General features: G+C 39.5%; 2 protein-coding genes across 4 annotated transcripts in view; both read left to right on the forward strand.

Annotated features, from left to right (window-relative positions):
- rxrgb (retinoid X receptor, gamma b) overlaps window positions 1-6,824 on the forward strand; it is a 51,658-nt gene extending 44,834 nt beyond the window's left edge. For 2 of the 3 annotated variants that reach the window (XM_020044311.2, XM_013135146.4), the window contains 5 exons: window positions 162-322; window positions 1,155-1,284; window positions 4,164-4,388; window positions 4,971-5,076; window positions 5,324-6,824. In XM_020044311.2, coding sequence (XP_019899870.1) covers window positions 162-322; window positions 1,155-1,284; window positions 4,164-4,388; window positions 4,971-5,076; window positions 5,324-5,471 — 770 coding nt within the window. In that variant the 3' untranslated portion in view covers window positions 5,472-6,824. The remainder of the gene's footprint in view (window positions 1-161; window positions 323-1,154; window positions 1,285-4,163; window positions 4,389-4,970; window positions 5,077-5,323) is intronic. The other variant, XM_013135147.4, reaches the window with a different exon arrangement.
- Window positions 6,825-9,901: 3,077 nt separating this feature from the next.
- On the forward strand, window positions 9,902-21,626 carry lmx1a (LIM homeobox transcription factor 1, alpha). Its single transcript, XM_010868871.4, has 8 exons — window positions 9,902-9,975; window positions 10,418-10,598; window positions 18,665-18,882; window positions 18,992-19,167; window positions 19,357-19,434; window positions 19,845-19,935; window positions 20,860-21,039; window positions 21,171-21,626. The coding sequence occupies exons 1-8, from the start codon at window positions 9,948-9,950 to the stop codon at window positions 21,311-21,313; spliced, it is 1,095 nt and encodes a 364-aa protein (XP_010867173.3). The 5' UTR covers window positions 9,902-9,947; the 3' UTR covers window positions 21,314-21,626.
- Window positions 21,627-25,218: the final 3,592 nt, after the last annotated feature.

Genomic DNA, 25,218 nt, shown 5'->3' on the forward strand with positions numbered 1-25,218 from the left:
TGTTCAGAAGGAGGGCGTGGAGGGAGGTGGAGTGGGGCCTGGCCGCTAATGTTTCATATCTTTACATTTTCTGATGTGGTTTGGCATGGGTCATCCACATGGACAGATTTGTGATGTTAAATGTACAGGAACTATAACCTTCGCCCTGTGACCCCATGCAGCGGTGCAGGAGGAGAGGCAGCGGGGGAAGGAGCGGGGGGAGAACGAGGTGGAGTCCACCAGTAGTTTTAATGAGGAGATGCCTGTCGATAAGATTCTGGATGCAGAGCTCGCTGTGGAGCCCAAAACGGAGACATATGCAGACGAAGGCCCCGGCAATTCAGTAAGGATGATGTAGTTTAGCCCTTTCTGTGACTATAATTCAGTAAGGATGATGTAGTTTAGCCCTGTCTTTGACTATAATTCAGTAAGGATGATGTGGTTTAGCCCTGTCTTTGACTATAATTCAGTAAGGATGATGTGGTTTAGCCCTGTCTTTGACTATAATTCAGTAAGGATGATGTGGTTTAGCCCTGTCTTTGACTATAATTCAGTAAGGATGATGTAGTTTAGCCCTGTCTTTGACTATAATTCAGTAAGGATGATGTGGTTTAGCCCTGTCTTTGACTATAATTCAGTAAGGATGATGTGGTTTAGCCCTGTCTTTGACTATAATTCAGTAAGGATGATGTGGTTTAGCCCTGTCTTTGACTATAATTCAGTAAGGATGATGTGGTTTAGCCCTGTCTTTGACTATAATTCAGTAAGGATGATGTGGTTTAGCCCTGTCTGTGACTATAATTCAGCAATAAGGCTCCAGGGTCAGTGGTATATGGCCAAAAGTCTGTGGCTAAGGGCTGCTCTTAGCAGAAAGCAACGTATAGTGTCTAGATACAGCCCTTTTCTGTGGTATATTGGCTGTATACAGTACCAATAACCCCTGAGGTGCCTTAGTGTTTGTAGGAATCAGCCGATCAGCATCCAGAAACCCAACTGCCCAGTTTGTATTAAACATTATATTTGATCCACATCCATTGTGTTTAGCTGAGGGCCAATGCTTTTTTTAGAGAACATGGAAATATGTCTCCCTGCTTTAAATACTATTGTTTAATTTTAATGAATAACATGGAATTTTATTCAGGTGTGTTGTGTCTTACATTCTGTCTCCTGTTCAGAAGAATGACCCGGTTACCAACATCTGCCAGGCAGCAGACAAACAGCTGTTCACCCTGGTGGAGTGGGCCAAGAGGATCCCTCACTTTTCAGAGCTGCCTTTAGATGATCAGGTTATTCTACTACGGGCAGGTATAGCACACCTAATTTGTAGTCAAACTTCAAGTACTCCAAGTTTTTTTTTCTAAGAAAGATGCCTGATTGCACTCTTTAATTAGGGGTTAGTAAATCAGGTCACAGCCGTAGTATATTTTAGTTTCATGTCATAGACACCAATCATATTTAATTTCACATGTTTCCCATCAGAGCCTCCAAACTTGGGTGTACATATTAGAAATATCTGTAGAGCATGACAACACTGACCTCTGCTGGTGGGATATTTCATACAGTAACTCGAATTGAGGCATTACACCACATCACTACTGAGACAAAGACCCTGATAGGAAACAAGATGAATAGAGGTAGAGAAACAGGGATTTATGATATGAATTGAGGAAGAGATATTTGAGGAGAGCATCAACACTGTTGTTGCTTGGTCTTTGGGGTTTCAAGGTCAAGGTCAAGGTAAACTTTATTATCCCACAAGGGGAAATTCATGTGGTCATTCATTTTGCACTCTTGTCGCAACATATTCTCTAAACATATAGACACCACAGACAAACCAATAAACATGTATATAACAAAAAAGTAACAGTACAATGGGAATAACAATAACAAAAGTCAATAATCATAATACAAAAATAAACAATACTACAGAAATGACAAAGACAATCCGACATCTAAAGTTTACGAAACATTATGGTAGCTAAAAATAAAAATAAGTATATAAAAATAACTTGGAGTAGATGTCAAAAAAGGAAATTTGGATCTACCATCCAGTTAAAATGCCAGTGTGGTATCAAAGTACTTGCGATGTGCTTGGTCATTATACAGTCTGATCGCTGTAGGCACAAATGATTTATTGTACCTTTCCATTTTAATTCTCTGTTGTAAAATTCTACCAGTTGACCTATTGCTTCTCATAAATTTATGATGAAGAGGGTGAGTGGGGTCATTAAGGATTTGGTCGGTCTTTTGTAAGATAAACTCATTGTACAGCTGAGTTGCTGACACCTGATCAAGTCCTATGATCTTACTGGCCATCTTGATCATACGCTGCAGTCTCTTTTGGTCCTTAACATGCATGTTACCAAACACGCAGATAAGGCCAAAAGACAGAACACTCTGGAGAATACTTTTATAAAACATTACAAGGATGTGTCTGTCTAGTCTAAAAGTGTTTAGTTTCCTAAGGAAAAACATCCGCTGGTGCATTTTCTTAGTTTTATTCAATGCACAGTCATTAAAAATGTATTTAGAGTCAATTTCAACTCCCAATATTTGTAGGTTGAGACTCGCTCTACCAGTTCACCATTGATCTTAGAAGGGGGGACTATAATTCTGTTTTTGCTAAAATCTATAACCATCTCTTTTGTTTTCTTTACATTTATTTCAAGAAAATTATCAGAACACCACTGAGTGAAATCCTGTAATTCCCTCTGGAATTCATTCACAGAAGAAATGTTAGATTTTAAAAAACCAACCAATGCTGTGTCGTCAGCATGTTTAAAATAAGTATGAGCTGAAGAGGAGGCTTGACAATTATTGGTGTACAATGTGTATAAAATGGGCGACAGAACGCACCCTTGTGGTGCCCCTGTGTTTATAGTTTGTAAGGATGATATACATGAGTTAAATCTGACTTGCTGACTGCGATCCGTCAAGAAGTTATAGATCGAGATAATCAATTGGGGATTTACTCCCAAATGCACCAATTTTTCCACCAACAGGTGGGGTTGAATTGTATTAAAAGCGCTGCTAAAGTCAATGAACACAATCTTGACAAGGCTCTTAGCATGCTCAAGGTGCTCATGAATGCTGTTAATCAAAGATAGCAGCGCATCCTCAACACCTCTCTCTGCACGATAAGCAAATTGATTTTGGTCTAAAAGAGGTGAGAGCTTATGGAGAAGTTCCTTTAAAATTATTTTTTCAAAACATTTCATAACTATGGATGTAAGGGCAACAGGGCGCAGATCATTGAGTTCCTTAGGTCTATTGTTTTTAGGCACCGGCACTATTAAAGATTTTTTCCATAGACTGGGAACAACACCAGTGTCTAGTGACAGCTGGAACAACCTGTGAAAGGGCTGTGCCAGCTGATCAGCACACACCTTTAGTGTCCTACAGCTGATACCATCAGGTCCACAAGCTTTGTGGGGGTTTACAGGTCTAAAATGAGATTTGACATCGTCCATAGAGATGTCAATATCCACACCTTTCATGTCTCTTACTACTGTAATGGCCTCATTATGTTTTGCTTTAAAATCATATATTTCAAATCTACAGTAAAAATCATTTAATTGATTTGCCATGTTAAAATCATTGTCTGCTACCATAGGATGCTTCTTGGGCTTGTAACCTGTAATAGATTGAACTCCCTGCCAGGCTCTTCTAACGTCATTTTTAAAAAAGCTTTCTAATTTATGTTTGTATGCTGCTTTACACTCATTGATCTTGCTTTTGATCTTTTTCTGTACTATCTTTTTCTCCTCTCTACCTTCCTCCTGATTTAAACAGACGTTTTTTCTCATTAAGGAGTTGCTTTAACTCTGGAGTGACCCAGGGCTTATTATTAGGAAACATCTTAATAGTCTTTCGGGGGATGATCATATCCTCACAGAATTGTACATACCCCGAAATAGCGAAAGCTGCGTCATTGACGTTATCAGTCCCAGGCTGGGTGTTTTGTAAAAGCACTTTGTGACAACTGTTGATGTAAAAAGGGATTTATAAATACATTTAATTGATTGATGGAGGGTCTGAGGGGTAGTGAAGTGGTGATTGAAGTTGACAGAGATTTAGCTAGAAGGTTTAGTTAGATACTGAGAAAGCAATAGATCAACTGTGTGATTCACTCAGTGCTGTTTGTTGCCACGTTAAACTCCCTGTGTTTGTGTGTTTATGTTCAGGCTGGAATGAGCTCCTCATTGCGTCCTTCTCACACCGCTCAGTCACAGTAAAAGATGGAATCCTATTAGCCACAGGCCTCCACGTCCACAGAAGCAGCGCCCACAGTGCCGGAGTAGGCTCCATCTTTGACAGAGTTTTGACAGAGTTGGTGTCTAAAATGAAAGACATGAAGATGGACAAGACAGAGCTTGGCTGCCTTCGAGCTATCGTCCTATTCAACCCAGGTCAGTGGGTCGCATTTGCATGGACACAGGACCATTTCTAATTTGCACGTTCATCATGACATCTTTTTTGTCTGTTGTCCATGTTGCGTGTGATGTAGAGGTTTTTTGATGAAGCGGTCAGAGATGTATTGGTATAACTTGTGGCCTAGACTGTCTTTCATGTCTGAGAACATGCCACAATAAATTTGTATACTCATTGTGATTTTAGTATCTGTGTGTGATACAGGAGCACATTGACTGCGCTTAATGTTGTAGTGTGAGCCAGATTCAGATTAGATCAGCATTACCCCACAGTAACTTACAACTGCATAGCACGTTCCTATTAGGGCAGCATGGGTGTTCCTGAATTCATGACCAGCGGCTGTAGTGTTCATTGTCACTAAGCCAAACCCATCCCACCTGCATTAAAAGAATGTGAAAAATAGGTAATAAATATATAATTATAATCAACTGGTCTTTATTCAGCAAAATAATAAAGATTTTAATCACCCCAATCAAGATATACATTACAGCACACATTTCAGTGTTAGAGGAGAAGGTGAAGTTATAAAGGCAGCGTATAGACTGGGAATCTCTTTTCAGATGCAAAGGGTCTGTCAAATCCACCAGAGGTGGAAGGTCTTCGGGAGAAAGTCTATGCCTCGCTGGAGTCCTACACCAAAGCCAAGTACCCAGACCAGCCCGGCAGGTACAATACTAAGCGAATACACTCAGAACACATTCCAATACAATCAGAGAACTGGTCTGATTCATGTCAATCATGACCACTTCATTGCTATATTTTTTGGTATTTACATGTTCTTTAGATTTGTAAATAGCTGGAGGACTGTTTTCAATGTGAATGTGTACAGTATGTGATCTTCGTTAATTCATGGGAGGTGTTGTGATGAAACATTTCCACACAGGATGAACAATATATTCTATTTTCTTCCTAGGTTTGCCAAACTGTTGCTACGTCTCCCCGCCCTGCGCTCCATAGGCCTTAAGTGTCTGGAGCACCTGTTCTTCTTCAAACTGATAGGAGACACGCCCATAGACACCTTCCTCATGGAGATGCTTGAAGCACCTCATCAAATCACATGACAAAAGCCCCCCTTCTCTATGTATATAATCCCACATTGTAATTGATATGAAGATGAAACTTGATTCAAGTTGTAAAACAGACCTATTTTGTACCAAGCACAAATTATTATTATTATTGTCCAAAAAAATATTTTTGGGAGTGTAGGTAGGATCTGTTTTAGGGGGAGGGGTATGGTGTAAAAAATACACTGTTAAAATAAATTCTAATAGAATTGTTGACAGATTTTTGTTTTTGTAAATAGATAATTTCAGGTATCTGTTTTAAAAGCAACCAATGCAATATTAAAGTCATATTTTATTCAAAGCTTAATTGTATAAAACTAAAAACACCCCTACATTTCTAAAATACATTTTCGAATACTTCCAGAATAAAATTATTTAAAATGCATATTTTGGGAATCAGTTTTGATTGCAATATTTTTCATGCATTTGCACAATGATTAAACAGACATGCCAGTACTGTAGGCTACCATGTACATGTACTTTTAGATCAATCTTCTGTAGTTTTTCCTAGGTAATAGTCTACCTGCAGTAGGTAAAACCTGTCAGATACTCTACCATTCATGTACTGCAAAGGAATGTCTTGTTTCTTTGGTGAGCCACTAGATGTCATGAGTAGACCTACATTGGTTATGATAAGCCTGCACAGCCTGATTGAGAAAGCAGCTTTTGTTTATCTAATGGTTAAATCTTTGATAAATCATCATGAAATAATTACCTAAACAACAACATTCATATGAAAAACAAATGGATAATTTCTCTTTTTTTAATGTCTAGGCATTGGTGGCATAATTGTGCTCATCCTTTATAAATGGGATTGATGTTAGATGTGACATTTTTAACATGTCAAATTCCAATAATGTACAATGGTAATTTGTCGCCATCTGACATCACTTGTAATTTTGATTAGCCTTAGAAAAATGCAATTTTCTGTGACTGAAAATTGTCTTTGTACATGATTTGAAGGTTTCTTGGTTGTCTACTGTAGAGATAGCCTTGGTCCACAACCATTGCGCATTTTCTCCACAAGTCTGAGCTGTGAGGTAGAGGAAGCTATTCCTCACAACAACAAAAAAAGCCTATGTACACAGCTCATCACCCAAAGTACATGTTGTGAATCATGGTGGCAGTATCAATCTATGGGGCTAGTTCTTTTCACCTGGGAGGGGCTCTGGTCAGGATAGAGGTTGGCCAATGATAAAAGAAACCTTTTTAAAATTTGTTGTGCGGAGCTTGCTTGTATTAACCAGCAAGCTCAAATTCTCATTCTAAACCTTCAAAGTAATGTTTGACACCAGTGTCATATTTTGGATCATAGCCCACAGGTGGTTTATTAAATTCTTCAAATGTTTTCAAGACATTGTCAATCAACTTTTTATTAATAAATTGTTAATTGTTAATGTATAAATATGGATTGATGTGGATGACACTAATAGGGGCTTGTTTAATTTGTTTAGTGTGCTTGGTAATCAAACATGCGATTACCAAGTTTCAAAAGGTTATTGCCCCCTGTTAATTCAACCCATTGAAAGGGGTTATTAAGGTCAGGTGTTTGAATACCTTGGTTAACAGTCCGGCCTGATGTGAACCAGCCCTGCCAAACATAAATCAGACAGACTTTGGCCCTTGCCATCAGATTGAAGTGTTCAGTACACAGGTTCCCAAGTCACATCATGCCACGTTAAAACTCAATTCCTAATTGGATTCAAATAAATTTGGAAAGGGTTGCAAAGACATTTCCAAGGCTCTGGTGCCCCACCGAACAACAATCAGAGCAATATTATCCAAATTTGGGACTGTAGTGAATCTTCCCAGCTGTGACCGCCTTGCCAAAATCACTCCAAGAGCAAAGAGGTGCGCTTGCTGTGTCCATTCATCATATTTACATTGAATCTTTTGGAGCGCCACCCTAGCAAGGCAATACGTTAGGATGTCGTGTTGTGAGGTGTAACTAATATAAACTGGGTTCCACACTAATATAAACTTATTTATCCACATTTTTAAACTTGATTTCACCGGACTGGTAAAAGGGTGGGTGACTAGTAGGCCTACATTTTCTCAAAATCCAGACAGATAGAGGACATCCCCCACTTGGACTGTTTTATCACCAACTATACACTACCTAAACCAACTGGAACAATCATTCAAGTGAACATCTGAAGAAACTGAACCGATTCACTACTATTCCCTCAGCTTTTCATGTTCCCGGGAGTGTTGCCATAACAAACGCAGTGTTCCTGGTGTATTATAGGCAATTTAAGATCAACAAAATGTATAGCGGTGTATGGAGTTCAAGGGAGTATGGAGGGCACAGCCACAAAAATGTCGCTTGTCATACACGAACATTTGAACTGTTTTCAATATAGGGTGTGGCCTTATTGAGGCTTTTGGGGGATTTCATGTGTGCATTTAATTTGTCATGTTCACTCGAATAATTTGAATTAAGGCCAGAGATGACATTAAGAAAGTAAACACATGAGTTTCAAATCTGAAAACTGGGAAGTAGGTGTTCTCCCGTTCAGAAACTAACTGGAAAATCATGTTTAGTACGGTGGCTTGGGGTTAAATGCCTCCCTGGGTTAATTTTCCACCAAATTACTGCACATTTTGTTTCTACACATTCCATGGTTGCCACTGTTCTTGTTTGTCTAGAAAATAGTGTTGAATCATCTAAACTGAGCAAGTAAATCCACAGAAACTATTTTGACTTAAGTTGATCTTATTTTTTGTCATTTAGAAAGCATTGTCATGTGATGTGAAGTTAGACCTCTAAACTGATTTTTGATATGTCAATAGGAAGGCCTTAGGGCTAAGTAATCCACTTGCTCAGGGAAATCAAGAAACCAGACAAGCCTAGTTCAGCCGCCTGCAATAGAAATAGTTCCTACCACGAGTTACGAACCCGGATCACGTGAATGGTAATGTCATTAACCACTAGATCACGGAACTGTACACTTGCTCGATGCTGCAAGCTCTCCACAAGTACATCTATTATTGGGGAGCAGTGCAAGCTCTAGCCATTTGGGGGCCCGAAGCAAAATGTATCGGTCGGGGGCTCCCTAGCAGCCCGAGGCCCCCTAGCGGTCGGGGGCCTTAAGCTACCCCTTATGTTGCTTATGCCTGGAGGCGGCCCTGTCTGGTAATCTACATTGATGAATTCATTGTTGATTCAATGATGGAAAACTGGCTAAACCACATTTCAACGCTTATTTAGAGGTTCCTACACAATTAGTGTAAATATTTTGTGTCGTTGCGATATCTTTATTTAAACAGACAAACTAATTAATTAATGTATATTCTCCATTACACATGCACCATGCACTCAAGTAGTTCTGTTTACTGTAAGAAGGCCTATTATAAACGTAATTAAATATTGGCATGTGTACAAATTTAAAATAAATATATTGGGGATATGAGGGGCAAAACAAAAGTGTCGCATAATGTCAACAATGGAAAGGGGTTAACATCATTTTACAAAGATTTTATTATCAATACAGCGTCTAATGGAAATGTAATCTTTGGTATGGAAATAAAAATCACCAGACTAATTTTGTAAATTTGTATATTATAATAAAGCTTGCCTGCATTAAAACTATACAATTTTATCATAATTTCTTCTGATAGTCTTTGTGTATATTTCAATTACTTACTAAAATAACTGGCCAAATACTTAACATCCGTGCCCCTTTGGTTTAAGGGAGATATTATTAAAAAAAATCGAAGGTCTAATAGGACAATATTGAAAAGCTTATTTTATAGGTTTTTAGTATTGATGCTTAACCCTACGATGAGTAACGAAAGTTCTAGTTTTTTATTAAAATTTTTTGGTCACCATAACGAAAACGGTGTTATTGTCCTGAGGTAGCAGCAAGTATGTGTAAATACGTTTCTATTTAATTATGGATTTTGGAAGGATTTAAATCATGCGGTATGCATTCTATCAGGACTGCTGGTATTATCCTCGTAACATCCTCGTATTTCAATGGGATGGACTAACAGGGTGCCTTGTTGGGTCTCTGACGGAGGCCGGGTGAGGAAGTTATGGAGAGAAGGCGAGAGAGCACATAATCAACGTGCAGGTGCTCAGAAGTGCATCGCTCTATCTCTCTCCCTCTCTTTCTCTCAGACTAATGGGATAATAGATAGATACACGCTCAATGTTTAACGATTATCCGTGCAAAGAAGAGGAATTTGAAACGAGCGGTTCCGTAGGAGAGAAAGTTTCATCCGGGCTTCTTCATCCCACTCCGCCAGGACTTTATTTCCAGAAAGGAGATATGATTAATGATGAAATAGATTTTAAGATCAAGGACATAAAAACATAGTATCCTGGACATTTTAAATGTTTTATTATTATAAATATTATTATTATTTAGCCACACGATTTATATTTCTGCAGATTCCAAAAAAGATTAACTGAACCTAACAGTGAAACATTTATTGACATGGCAGAAAGGATATAACTCCATCACACTGATGGAGGGACACCCGGGATCTTTACTTGGTGAGTAGGCCTAGTCTACCTAATTCAATTGGTTAAAGCATATACAGTTCTACCAATAAAAATGGTTACACATACATTGCGTGTATTTAGAAAGGCAATTTCTTATTGACTGTCAAAATATACTAATGATCCCATGTCGAAGAAATATGTTTCAGCACCAAAATTGTGATCAATGAATATCATATAATATTTACTTTTGTGGTTTTAATGTACTTTTTTTTTATTTCTTGAGCCTACCATTTATTCTATTACAAAAATATTAACTAACATTTATATTGCAAGTTATTAGAATAGAATAGCTTTTGGGAACAAGGCACGATTTGTGAATAATTTGCTTGGTCAGTGTAATTGTAGACAATCGTTAGGCCTATATAACATTAATTATGCTGGCTAAATTATAACATTATCAAAATGTCAAACGTTTTCTTCTTTTCTGGTGTAGATATGACACAAAGTGTGGTGTGTGCGGGATGCTACCGCCTTATCCGTGACAAGTACCTGCTTCGTGTCAACGGTGGACTTTGGCACGAGCAGTGCGTGCGGTGCGCCGCATGCTGCGACCCACTCAGAAATACCTGTTTTCTACGGGACCAGAAACTTTACTGCAAGCGCGATTATGCCCGGTAAGTGTTGCTGTGATTTTAGCTTACGGGTAAAATTATACCAAATAATGATTTAACGTTTTTATTATGTAATGTGTAGTATGCCCTGGTACTACACTACGGTATTCTTGTTTGATTCACCCTCCAAAATCGCTATGAAATTTAGTGGAATAGAAATAACTTTAATTACATTTTGGCATTTGTTTTCATCGCATTACATTTTCAAATACTTTTTGGCAATTTTATTTAATTTTTTTTTACCTTGATCGACATTTTATAATAAAATGAAATGTGTCTCATTGATATGATGTTTTTAGTTTTCCCAGGTCAATAGGAATGTGATTAGGGGGCTCTAGACTGGGCTAAAGAGAAAGGGAACGCCCAGGGGATGTCACCCCCAAAGACATTCTCTTATCTCTATTGTTCTCCTTGGAGCCAGTAGCCCATGAGGGCTGAGGGGGGTGGTGGTGTAAGGACACCCCCCAATTGCAGCAGATCGAACTTTACTTTAAACCCAAACTTATTACATCAAATAACATTTATTATTAGTCATAGGTTTTGATATCTTATATGGCAAGACAAACATTTTTGTTCTTGTGCATTGCGGCTTAGACAGTGGCTTAGACAGTGGCATAGACAGTGGCAGGTTTTCCTATTAAAGAATTTCAGCAGCCATTGTATGTGGATAACAAACATCTGGTTTCTACACTGGCACAAATTACGCTGTTTCTCTCACATAGACTTCATGTCAATAGGTATGAACAGGAGAATTGTATGAATTGTATAGCTAGTACAGCTGAAAACCATTAACTACAACTGGAGCCACAGAGGTGTGGTATCTGTCACACCTGCTCCACTCTAAAAACCCAACGGTACGCCGCACTCTGAGAACCTTCCTGTCTGTGTCCCAGCTATGTCCTTGACATGTCAGAATGTCTCTCTGTACCGACGTTTTAGAAGTTTGGGGAAATGTTTTATTTCAAATAATTTCTTAAGTTTATTTGGGGATGTCTCAGCGTAATTCTGTCAGTGCTACATACAGTATGTGACTGTGTTTTGGGAGATTAGTGGGATTATTATGTGTGAATAATAGTGATTATATTGTACATTTGTTTTTGTATGAAATGGAGAGTCCATAAAACCTGGCAGTCGCAGCTCTAAGAGAACAAGGTGACTGCAGGAGGAGGGGACGTATGGGCCCTGGAATGTAAGAGGAGAGCACTGAGACACACATACACACGCTCACACATAGACAGACGGGGTAGAGCGATCTGGGGTAGAGCTCAACTGACACATTGTCAAAATGTGTTAAATTATCAAAACCCATTGACGTGGCAACAGCAAGCTGGGGACAACATATGGCCTGTTCAAAAGCGTCACATACCCCCCCTCCCCATATCCCCCCAAAATCAAGAGACACATACACTATCTTTCACACCTAAGAGAGCCAAGTAGAAAATGGCCCAGACCAAATGGAGGCGGCCCCCATCATTTCTGAACAATTTAGTCATGGCCTCTCTGCCAAATGGCAAAACTGGAAACACCACACTCCTTTCACTGCCCAAAATGTTTCCTCCTGGATGCATTGAGATGAAATCATGCTGCGGTTTTGGTTTAGGCCACAGTTGGTGCTGTTCCCAGGTACACGGATGGCTAACACATTGGAGGAGCCAACACAGCCGAACTCCTTATTTTGACCAAGCTGTGATGTCTCTTTACTCTTTGTAGTGTTTGTTGCCAGTGTCATAATTATTGAAAAAATTACCACATTGTCAAATGACAACAGACTGTTCATATGTAGGACAGGTGGAAACATTTTTGTTTGCTAACTTATAGCGCTAAAGAGTGGGAGGAGAGTGGTGGAAGTTGCAAAGGGAACTGTAGAGGGCCATATGTTTGTGGGGCAGGGGGATTCTGACAGGAGAGATGGGGGTTTTGGGTGTAAACATTTTGGGGGTGTTCAATGCCATGGCATCTGGATCGCCCTGTGCCCAGGTGCTCCTTGGTCTGACGCCAACTCGACTGTGAGTTATCTGACCTGACCAATTAGCAGGGGGTCTCATGCCAGGTAACGCCCCCACAGATTGTTTTTGACCAATCCTGACCCTGCTCCCTGTTCCCCTACTGGGCTGTGTGGGGTACACTTTCTTATGCCTGTTTCACATTTTTGTGACATCCCTTGCCCCAAACTTTAATGTTCAGGTCTCACCTCTCCTACTTGTACCACACTGTCTGAGCAGCAGCTAGATTGAAGAGAATGTAAATGTAAATGAGTTGGTATAATATGACTATTAGGTCATCAGTCTGGTGGTCAGATGGGATGTCAACAAAAACTCCAGGTCTTAATCAGATCTATTAGCCCTTTTTGTAGTATGTGTTCATCGCAGTCTCCAGGTACACCCATAAAGCAACAGGATTCAGTCTTCATCCTTACCCCCAGAGGTTTCTATTCACAAAAGGGCATTGACTACTCTGGACCAAAGGTCAGGTTCAGAAGTCAAGATTAGAACAATGCGAGAACATGCACTGCAGTTTGAATGTGTGGACAGACCTTTCCCTGTGTTGAAAGAGAAAGTAAGAGCTGCCTTGCGACATGAAAAAATGCTACATGATAAAGAGCTGGGTCGTTGTCAGAACTACAAAGGATTGAGAATAGTGTCTGCTGCGTTTTCTTTCAGTAATGTTCTTGTCACCAGCTAAGTGTGGGAAATATATCCTTGAGTGTACATTTAACAGGAATATTTGTTTGCGTCCTGACTTGAGTCAGGCCATGCCCTTAAAATCAACAAATTCACTGAAAAATTTAACACTGCTAACTTCTCATTCTGCATAATGTTAAGGTACTTTGGTCGCCGCATTAACATAGAGCTGAGAAGCACTTTGCATTGCATTTGGTGGACTAAAAAGTGCAATCTGAGTGATCTAAGACATTTTTATAGTCTTCTGTTCTGTATCAACAACAATGATGGTTATTTTGAGTCGCATCAGAGTCACATCAAATGGTTGGGGTCATTTCATCTGACACAGTTCTTAGAAATGGTCCTTTGATGCATCTAGGTACAGTATCTTTGCCTTAGGAATGCACATACCATAGACGTTTGGGTTGGCAGACAGCTTGGGTCGATCAGGCAGCCTGCTTGCCCCTCATGAGATCCCTAGAATGAGCTCAGTCGTTTCCCTGGCGACCCCTGAGCAACACTAATATGACTGAGCAATGCAGGGCTTTAGGATGTTGCGTCTCGAACTACTGTTTCCTCTGCAGCATTTTGACCCTTGTATCTAAGTGTGTTTTAGTTTTAGTGCGAAAAAAACAGATTTTTGAAGGTTGTGCTTGGGGTCATGTATTTGGTTCTGAACTTTAGTCTGTAGTATCAGTGGCAGACCGTCAGACCTGTTGTGCGATTGAACTAGAACCCATGGCAGTGCTGGCACACAGCCCCTTTTGAACAATACAGTAAGCCTTTGAAATGTGTTTTAGTGGGGGCCATTGCTTTTGAATTTTGTATAGGCCTTAAAATCTTAATTTGCATGACAAGACGTCCCAGTAATGTTTTATTCTCACAACAGCTACTGTAATATTTAAATGTATGGATGACAAAAAAAGTATTTGTTTTACCTAATATCTTACTGAACAGTTTCAGTGTAATTTCTTATGTTGCCTGGAGGCTGGTGGGTCATATGCTAGGTAATGTGCATGGTGTCACAAACACCACAGAAAGTCAACAAAACAAGCACTGGTAAAAGAAAACATTTTAGAAGGATATTTACCCATTGAAATACGCTTCAACACACTAGTTTTGACAAAATGTCTCTGTTATTTTAAAATGAGCTAAAACTGCTGCAAGAGTGTAGAAATAGTCTACATTGCTTTGCATATTGATCTTTTTAATTATGACATGTCTGGAGTGATTTTGACCGTGTACAAGCTGGCATTAGGGTCAAGAAGTATCTTGTCAAAACATTAATCTTGGTAAAAGTTGCAGATTAGGATTCGAAGCTACAACTAGCCAGCAACTAGCTAGTTCAACATTTTTAACAATTCTAAAGACATTTGGGGAGTTATGAAGCGCACCTGACATTACCTGTAACAGATTCAACTGCCAAGCACTTCATTTCCCTTTTTCAGGAAACCAGTCCCAAATTAGGTGGCCATCACACAATTTAATTTAAATGGTTTAAGTTTAAATAAAATTGTCCGACCTGTCATAACAAGCTTGCATTCATCTGTAACACAATTTTGGTTCCTGGGTAGTAAGTGTTATTTTGTAATTGCTTATGCCTAAAAATGCCTAGAAAATGGCTATTATTCCCCACAAACTTTGCTTTTGTAACCAGGACAGTGATATTTAGAAACGTACCTATTTCCAATGAGAAAACAGGCACATTTGTGTCTTTTCGTTCACATAAAGTCAGAAAAAAAAATTAACATGTATTTATACTAAAATAAAATAAAAATGACTCCAAAAGATTCAGAAGTTAGTTGTATTATGATTTATACTGTAACTTGTGGGGAATAATAGCCATTTTCTATACTTTTGAGGCATAAGCAATTAAGAAATAACACTACCCAGGAACAAAAAAATAATAATTAAACAGTGTAATATTCAAATTAAGTGATACATATCATAAGTGCTTCTGTAGCTTATCTTGTTGTTACTGTCGTAAGTCATACTGAAATGTGTCGTCATTGACGTTTTGCTGCCATTCTTATGCCTATCATGAGCATGTCTATGCTCCACCATGTGATTGAATGTTGTATTTCAAATCAGACAATTAGGTGTGGTGATGTTACTTATTCTGTCAGTGCATAGCCAAGACAACTGTGTGTTTTATGTAGTGTTGATCCTCCTGTTTCACGGGTTAGGCTAACCAGTGGGCATAGGACTTAAGATTTTATTAGCGTTCAGCTAAAAGCGGCAGCTACTCGTTCTGCTGGGGTCTACACAAAACATCAAGCATGACTTAAAGCAGAATAGACAGGTACAGTTCAAAGTTAAAACAACATTATATATATTTATAAAACTCAAAAACATAAGACATGACATAGTAAAGAACATTAACTGACTATGAAGACAGCTACATACTGTACATTCTACCTTTTATTGTAATAACTTTTGTCTGACCTGATTCTGAAATCTTAACATGAGGATGTAGTAGTATCATGGAAGATTGGTAAATAATGATATTATTTATTTTTATAAATTATTAAACCCCGGTCGAGAAAGTAGCATACATGATCTCTGACATACAGTAGTAGATAATTCCTTTTTAATGAGAAAAGTGATAGGTCTGTGCTGATGCACGCATCTGGTTTTAGAACTGTCTTCGTGATAGGACTGACTATTGTGAACAAAGGGCTCAAATCTTTATTTTTTAATATACGTAAATGAGTATGCCCGGGCTTGATTGTACATCCCCTGTTGTTCACACTGCATGTAAATGTCAATGATGACTGTAAAAGAAATGCAACATAATTTTTTATGCTGATGATGTACCTTCTATTAACCAAATCTTTATCTGGCTTCCAAGCATTACAAAAGTCCCTCTTAAATTGGGGGTGAATGCAAATAAAACAAAGTACATGATCTTGTCTAGGTAGCATAACTATTATTAATATTCATCTTCAAATGACGACCCTGGATAGATCACATATTGAACAAGTATACTCTTAGTAATATCTGGGTATTTGGCTTGATGAAAGGTTTTCTTTTAAAACACACATTAATGATCTAACATTTGTTGTGAAACGCCTTGGTTTCATTTACTGTAAATAGAATCTGTCTATATTTAAATAGTAATAAATAAATTGTCCAGCCCACTTTTCTGTCTGTCTTGGACTATGGGGTACAATCCGCAGCAAGCCGCTGCTCCTACACTTAAACAATTAGATGCTGTTTACTACTTTGCCCTCCAATTTATATCTGGTGATTGCTTTGCAATGCACCATTGTAAATTGTACAAAAAGGTGGATTGGCCCTCTATGTAACACGAGAGAAGGACTTTCTTTCTTTCAATTTATTTACAAGGTGCTTTTGCAGAAAGCTCCAGCATTTCCCACAACAATTAACACAAGAATACAGAATTGGTTTGTACTGGATACACCAGATGTAGCCTCTGAACTTATTAAAACTGCTTTAACTTATTTAGCCAAATTTATGTGGAAAAAGCTCAAAAATTAGATCAGGTTTGAATGCCTGGTAGACATAAATTTATTTTGAGCGTTACTGAAGTTTTACAATTAGAAAAAAGGGTCTGCTTAGGGTAAATGTTTATCTTGTTTGTATTGTAAATTATTTTTTTATTATTATTTGTTGAAGTACAGTATATACAATATATTTTATTACGACTTTAACCTATATGTATTTTTGAAAGTATTTATTAACATTTTTGTAACAATTTATAAGCCTTTATTGCAAAAAAGAATGTGTTCATAATAACTTGAATAACTCTGGACACAGCCCACATGCATTTATTAATTACTATAATACAGAAGAGGACTGGTTACCCCTCAGAGCCTGGTTCCTCTCTAGGTTTCTTCCTAAATTTTAGCCCTTTAGGGGAGTTTTTCCTAGCCACTGTGCATCAACACTGTAGATGCTTGCTCCTTGGAGTTTAAGGCTGGGTGTTTTTTAAAAGCACTTTGTGCCAACTGCTGATGCAAAAAGGGCGTTATAAAATAAATATGATTGATTGAATGAATAATGGGGAAAAAAAACACACTTGCACAAACACACCTAGAATATTCAGTTCAGTTATATTCCCCTAATATTTTTATGGACCAATTTACAGTGTGTACATATATAACATATGTATATATAACATATATACATATATATTATATATAACACACACACACACACACATATATATATATATATATATATATATATATATATATATGTGGGTGTATATATATATATATATATATATATATATATATATATATATATATATATATATATATATACATATAAATATATTGTCAATCAGAAAGCTCAGAGAACAACTGTACCAACTTCCATGTACTTGGTTATGTTTCAAAGAGATTAGCTAATCACACCATTACATCATCAATTTGAAGAATCCATTGATGTATTTGATGTGTCTACATCCAAAGTGTCACTTAGTGTTAGTCAATATAAATTAATGGAATTAACTCTATGACCTAGATGGTAAATTAGATCAGTGTACTACATGAGCATGTATGGTCTCTTCAACCGTTTTTACCGTGATTACTAATCCCATTGGTGGCATAACTTTGTCATATTAGCAAGGAATACCATATTGAAATACATTAAAATAAATACAACTTTAATACATTTGTACCTCCAAATTACATGTCCATATACCATGGTAATTCAACAACACCCACTTAACAAATAGGGGGAAAAAAAACGTATCCTCTCATATGTGTATGAAAAGTTTATTGGTGTGACTCTTGGTTCAAGTTGAACCCCAGATCCAAACTGATGACATATCATCCTGGTTGACAGATCCAAACTGCTTCGGAACAATGTGCCTGCTGCTTTGGGGCTGGCTCTCCTTTTGTTCCCCTCTGGTTAAGCAGACTTAGGGATAATTCTGCAGATAATTCCCGGACCAGCAGTCCAAGCCTCTCCCACCAGGAGTTCTGATTCTGCCCCCCTCCGACTGGAGCCATGGCCTGCAGAGTGCCTTTCTAAATCAACTCCAGGAGCTGGGTCTCGGACACGGCAGCCAGAGACGGGGTAACAGTCTCCCAGCTGAGCCCCCAGTGCTGGTTGCTAGGTGTTAAGACTCTGGGGGTATGTGTCTGAGTGTGTAGGGAAGGCAGCTGAGAAAGAGAAGGAGACAGGGAAGAGGAGGGGGATGTTAACTGGCAGTTTGGATTGACAGCAAGACTCAGCAACATTCCCGTAACCTCTGAGAGCTCGTCTGTCTGGGATATGTGGAGTATTGAACTCTACCCCAGTGCCCCAGAGCAGTAGACACTGAAAAACAGGGGTAATTGCCAGAGTCATTAGAGGGAAATCCTTTTTGAAACTGAAACCAAGATTTTCTTTGATGCACGTTTTTGCTTTTTCTCTTTGTCATTCTCTGTCCTCTAGTCTGTTTTCAGTGCGTTGTAGAGGCTGTGTGGAGGCAATCTCCCCGGCAGAGCTGGTGATGCGTGCTGGGGCTGAAGTCTTCCACCTGGCCTGTTTTAGCTGCAGTGTGTGCTCCTGCCGTCTACAGACTGGCGACTGCTTTGTCTTTAGGGAAGGACGGCTTCTCTGTGCCAGAGACTTGGACCTGGAAGTAGACACTTGCACCTCCTCAGACTCAGGTACAGATTACTTGTTTGTGTACGTTTTGGTGAGTCTGAGTGTGCGTGTCCATAAACATCAGAATTGTAATGAGGTCATTTTAAAAAAAAAGCAGTTTTGTCTTGGCAGGTAAAAGTGATGAGGAGAAAGAAGAAGAGGCTAGTGTAAAGGCTTCAGGCAGACATAGTAGCGAAGCAGTTGTCGCTGAACACAAACAACCCAAACGTCCACGCACTATTCTGAGCACTCAGCAAAGACGGGCCTTCAAAGCCTCCTTCGAGGTCTCCTCCAAGCCCTGTCGAAAGGTAGACTCCTATGGGTGCACCGAAGCACCAATGTGGGCTAAAAATATTTTCAAAAGGCAGGGGGATTAAAAGGGAAGAAAAATTACTTGTCATGATATATCCTCACCATGCAGGTCGCTTTTATTTTGAATTCTAAACCAACAAATTGTTTGCTCGCTGCACATTTACTTCCTGTCTGTTCCCTCTGAGGTAAGGGAGACCTTGGCAACGGAGACTGGTCTGAGTGTGCGAGTGGTGCAGGTCTGGTTCCAGAACCAAAGAGCCAAGGTAATGTGATGCTGCCCTCCACCCCCACACAACCCCATCTCCCGTCATCCCCACGTCCCTCCCACATAACAACCTCCTGAATACTTTCATGTGCGCCATTCATAAGGGACCTCTTTCGGCATTGTGCTGTGCTGCCAACCTGGAAATCAGTCCTGTTATCTCTTTATTCAGGAAACTGATGACATCTCACTATTAGATCTCTCCAGATAGAGACTGTATTTCTTTACATGTGCAGCATGTGTGGTTTTACCTTCACCTCTATCATATATGCCCCCCCCCACACTATTAATGCAGTTCTATCGAGTGAACACACTTCTATGAAGACTAGATTTCAATGAGAAGCTGAGGGAAGTGGGTAGAAAGGCTGTGGAGTGAGATGTAACAGTAGATGTAATAACATTGCATTGTAGATGAAGAAACTGGCCAGAAGACAACAGCAGCTACAGAGGCAGCAGCAGCCGCCAACCCAAGTGCAGCGTGACCACACAGCAAATCACGGAGGTAGGTAACTGAACACGCACGCCCACACACCCAGGCAACAGCGTAGGTTTCTGTTGTATTTTGGGGGGGTCAGGATCAATGGATCCCAGGATTTTCACTCTTTTCCAGGGTTGTTACACTGACCTGTCTATAATATTGGGGGGGTCATGACCCCGCCGTCCCCTCCTAATTCTACACCCCTGCATGCAGGATTGCAGTACCACAAACATACACATATATATATTTACAAACCGACACGGTGTGTTTTTGCAGTGGTGATTTCAATAAGAAAATAGTGTTGGGGCAAATTAACCATCAAAACGAATTTTAATTTAAACTACAATAGGCCATACTTTAAACGCACTATGGTATCCAATTCCAGAAATGCGTTTTTAGCCACACAAACACAGAGATGGGTTATAATAAGGTTTTTCTTATTTGCTTTATTCTCCCCATAAAATCTAATTGTACCACCACCTTCAACCCTACATGGTCGCATCAACACTCAACGTTAGTGAGAATTAAAGATCATGACATGTCATACTTGTAGGCATCCGCGACAAGCCATTCAGCATTTTTTCACACAACTGATGACCTCAGTTACTACTGGTTTTTAAGTAGAGTGAGTCACGGAGGCAGACAAATCGGTTTTATTATCTAATGTGGGTGCTAAAAAAAGTGTGACATGCAAATGAAAGTTGGGAGTCAAGTCACCAATATTGCATTATTCCTTTTCACCTTTCATTTTCACACGCTTCATGGAATCCAATTGAGCTGGCACCAACTGCACACAGCCAATAGTTCACAACCAGAGAAGATCAACAAGGGCACCATCTCCTGGTGATAGGGAGTCAAGACAAGAGGAGCCCCCTGTGTAGGTTTTATATACAGTTTAAAGTATCAGTTATTGCGATTGACCTTTCCCATGATTCCTGTGCTCCACAGCGCCATCCTGTGACAATGTGACCTCTGACCTGAATTCTCTGGGCTCCTACTGCCAGCCCAGCCCCCACCAACAGCAGGAGGGCCAGGTCACAACCCTCCAGCAGCAAGACCAGGACATGGAACCTTTCAGACAGGGACTTACCCCTCCACGGATGCCAGGGGACCACATGCACCCTTATGGTGAATGCAACCAAATCACCTAATGAACACAGTGAAAACTGTTGAATGCATTTGTGCACCGGTTATGAAAAGAATGATCACTCACTTTAAATCCCCCACCCTCAATGTGCTCTCTTTTCTCCGTCTCCCAGGCTACAAGGCCCTTTACATGGAGATGGATGGGGACCCTCTCTATCACCTATACGACGGAACCTCTCTGTCTTATGGAGACTCATCGCTGCTAACCCCCATTGACTGTCTCTACTCCATGCAAGACTCCTACTTCACCTCCTGAGTAGGGAGTCTCGTCTCCCCTCACACAACCAGCCTGGACCCTCACCTCTGGGGGCACACATGCTTCCCTGGTCCCTTGCCTCTCTCAATGTGTGGAAACTGCAGCACTTCACAATCACACTATATATCTAAAGACTTAACTCCAAGAGGACTCTCTCTGTGTGTTTTGCATGATGCTTTTCAGATAATAATGTATTATATAAGTTAATTACTATATTGGTGCATTTTATTTGTATTTATTACATCTCGTGTCTGAGACTATAAGCTGTTTTCAGACAAAACAAATCACCTCTGAATAAATGAGTGTACTGTAACAATGTTTGTTTTGGAATTGTTACATTCACAGTATTGGCCTAGAACATGCTGTGTCTGAAGCGATATGAACAACTGATCACTGGTGTAGAGGGCATTTAGCAGACTGACTTCTGGGCCAGTCTATCTGCATTACTTATCAGTTCCATGTCTGTGACAGTCAGGCCAGGCCACTCCCCCATCTGTCTACATGCCACGTGAATGGTGAGAGCAGATGTACTACTGTCATCAAACAGTAACCACTGAGTTAGGACAGCAGATCAGGTCAGACACAGGTAGGCTCACATCCTCCAAAGTCCGTCAGGCCTTCATCAACGCATACATTGTGCTCCCCTCAGTCAAAGGCCCTACCTGCATTTATCTGCCTCGAATCGTCTATTCAGCCAAAGGGGGACCACCCAGATTCGGTGCCCTGCTGGAATGCACCATTCCTGGGAAGGGGAGTGTTGTACTGGGGAGGTGGGGTCCGGGCAGGCAGACATTGGAGTGGTTGAAAGCTGTGTCAGGGGAGAATGTGCCATATAGATAGATAGATACGAAGCCTGGTGTATGTTGTGGCTCCTTTCTCTGCTGTGAACCCTCTTTACTCTCCATCCCTTCTCAGGTATCCCACCATGAAAGACCTCCGCAAGTCAATGATCAGGAACAATGGTACGCCATTGCCAACCAGCTCATGCCTTACAGTAGCACACTGAGTGCATGTCTGAGTGTGTGTTCCCGTGCGTGTGTACACCTGCGTGCCTGTGTACGCCTGCGTGCCTGTTGTCCTTTTTTTTTCATTTGCATGTTTCTTTGCTTTGGGCGTGGTTTAGCGTGCATAAGGCTGGTTGCCAACAGAATCCGGGGAGATTAGGAAAAATAATAAAGCGGATATCATACGGCCTCAGCAGGCAGCAATAACCTCATTATTATTCTGATGTTAGCCAAACAGCTTCCCGTCAGCGTATCAGTTATTTATTGCACCCGCAGTGCCAACCGTGGGCCATAAACCCGCTGTCTTTTAACTGTTCTAATTGGCTTCATGCTGTTTCATGGTGGAGACAGATGCGCTTTGTCTGGCTACAGGGTTGCCAGGTCCAGATATGTTTTCTAGCTCAATTACTGCTGAAAATTTGCCCAAAAGCCTGAAAACTAGCCCAATTTGTTTTATAAGCAAATGCATCCAAAACCTGCTACATTTACAATGTTCATATAACTGTGTGTGTTTGTGATACACGACTGAGTAGCCTACATGTGGGGATCTCAGATTCACACAATGATTGTAAAAACTGAAAAATAGTTTTCCACAAAATATTTGTCTGGTCATCACAACTGAAAATGTGATTTTCAACTTAGGTTTAGGTTTTGGGAAAACACACACAATGTTTTTCCATTATAATAAGGACTCCCATATGAAATGGATGATTGTATAAACATATTTTGCTAAAGTATCATTGTAAACATATTGTGACACCACCTTTAATTCAAACAGAATAATGCCTGGGTGGGAGGGTCCAGGTGGCTCCGTATAATTTTTAGTCATTGGAATATTTTGTACAATGGAAAAATTGAATAACAAAAAAAAACTGTTCTTTTATTGAATTTTTATTTCAGTCATTGGATTTCCGATTAAAAAAAAAAATAGACTCAATCCTCATTACTTCAAAATGTTGACATGGATCACCAGTAAAGAAAAAAGTAAAATGTGTTTCCATCTTCATTTATTTTGGCTTTGTTCATAACAGGAAGTGCACGCCTACTAATAGAATATTCATATGGTCCTTGTATAATATGTATCTGGCTTAGTAGGGTGTGTTGGCAGCACTAAGGAAACTTTGGATTGTGTGACGTGAAGATAAAAATGTTGATGCTAGCTACAATTCAGAAGTTATCTTGAAATAAAAAATCAACTGAAGTTAGCTTGCACTAGCTTTATAGCTAGCATGTAGGCTACTTACTAGATAACAGATTGGCTACCTAGACTTACCTGGTTAGTGACTGACTGACTGACTCACCCTTGTTAAGTAGCATAGTCGTTTGAGACGTGGACCTTCAAACAATAGGTGCTGTGTTTGACTCTCATCACAGTCAAAACAAATTATGCATTAGGATTTTTTTTGCTGGATACAACCTTCAGTAGCTATGTTATAGTAAGCATAAAATAAAACTGTTTACAGTTATATTGTGACTATTTCTGTTTAATGGCCAATGGCAAAAGCCATATATTTCATAGATGCTGTTTGTGGTGGATGTAAACCTAATAAGAAATGTTAGTCAGTTTAACAAAAAGCTTAATGGTGTCTAGCGAAATATTCAAACTTGGTATGATGTTAATTTGTGACAGATTTGTCAAATGTTGAGATGCTATACCAACACTGGACATACATATAGCACCTGGGTTCAAGTCCAGTGAGGGCAACAACAGTTATCACTTTTAATTGCGGGCCAGGTGAACTAGGCTTGCCTGGTTCCTTTTCTGGTTTTCCAAAACGTGTGCCACAATCATTGGCACCCCAAGAATATATTATGAGTAAAATCTAGCAGAAGTATATTCCTACTCCTATTTTATATTTTAAGTTCACCTGAATGGTTAGGAATACTAGTGGTAAGTCATGACGTCCTGTCTCACTGGGGTATAAATATGAGGTGACATAGGCCAAATTCCCATAGTCAACCATCGCTATGGGAAAGACCCGAGAATAAAGTAATGATGTGCGACAAATCTTGTTAAGATGCACAAAAAAGAAATTGCTATACCAAAATAACTCATAGATTGAAAATGCCCATTTCCACTTTCAGGGCAATAATTACAAAGTTTAAGGCAACTGGGTATGTTGACAATCGGCCTGGAAGAGGACGTGTCTATATTGTTCCCACGCACAGTGAGGAGGATGATTTGAGTGGCCAAAGAATCAGAAAGTTTTCTAAACTACGATTAAACAAACGCTGTCATCAAACAAAAAACTAAAACGCCTACAGTTTACCAAATGTTATTAGGACTTTCAACGGGATTGGGTTTGATTGTTAGATTACCACAAAATTGAGGTTTTTGGAAACAAACATCAGAGATGGGTTGGCATACTGTAGACAGAAAGATAGACATGCAGAAAAGTGCCTCATCCCGACTGTGAAGTGTGGCTGTTTTTCTTCCAACAGCCCTGGACAAGCTGTTAGGATACATGATATCATGGACATCAAGTACCAGCATATATTAAATAAAAACCTGACTGCCTCTGCCAGGAAGCTGAAACTGGGTGTGGTTAGATATTCCAGCAGGACAATTAGTTATTTAGTTAACCATTGATAATCTAGTGTAATGAAGGCCTGCAACAAAAACAACTGTATATTTTATTTGTCTAGAAAGCTACTATATAGTTAATACTTGCTTTTACATCTACTTAGCTGGAACATAGTAGGTTAATATCCTTTCACTATTTCCAGCTGATCACTGTCCTACACTGATGAAAAAACTAGGCTACCTAGGAGTTTCTACTTCATTCAGTTAATCTGCTAAGCATTAATTGATCTATTAATATGTATTGTTAATATACTGTATCAGTACAGATGTATGGTAATCTAAATAATATCAATGACTAGAATAAGGAATCAACCTAA

This window comes from Esox lucius, chromosome 8 (genome assembly GCF_011004845.1).
Source record: "Esox lucius isolate fEsoLuc1 chromosome 8, fEsoLuc1.pri, whole genome shotgun sequence".
Classification (NCBI taxonomy): domain Eukaryota; kingdom Metazoa; phylum Chordata; class Actinopteri; order Esociformes; family Esocidae; genus Esox; species Esox lucius.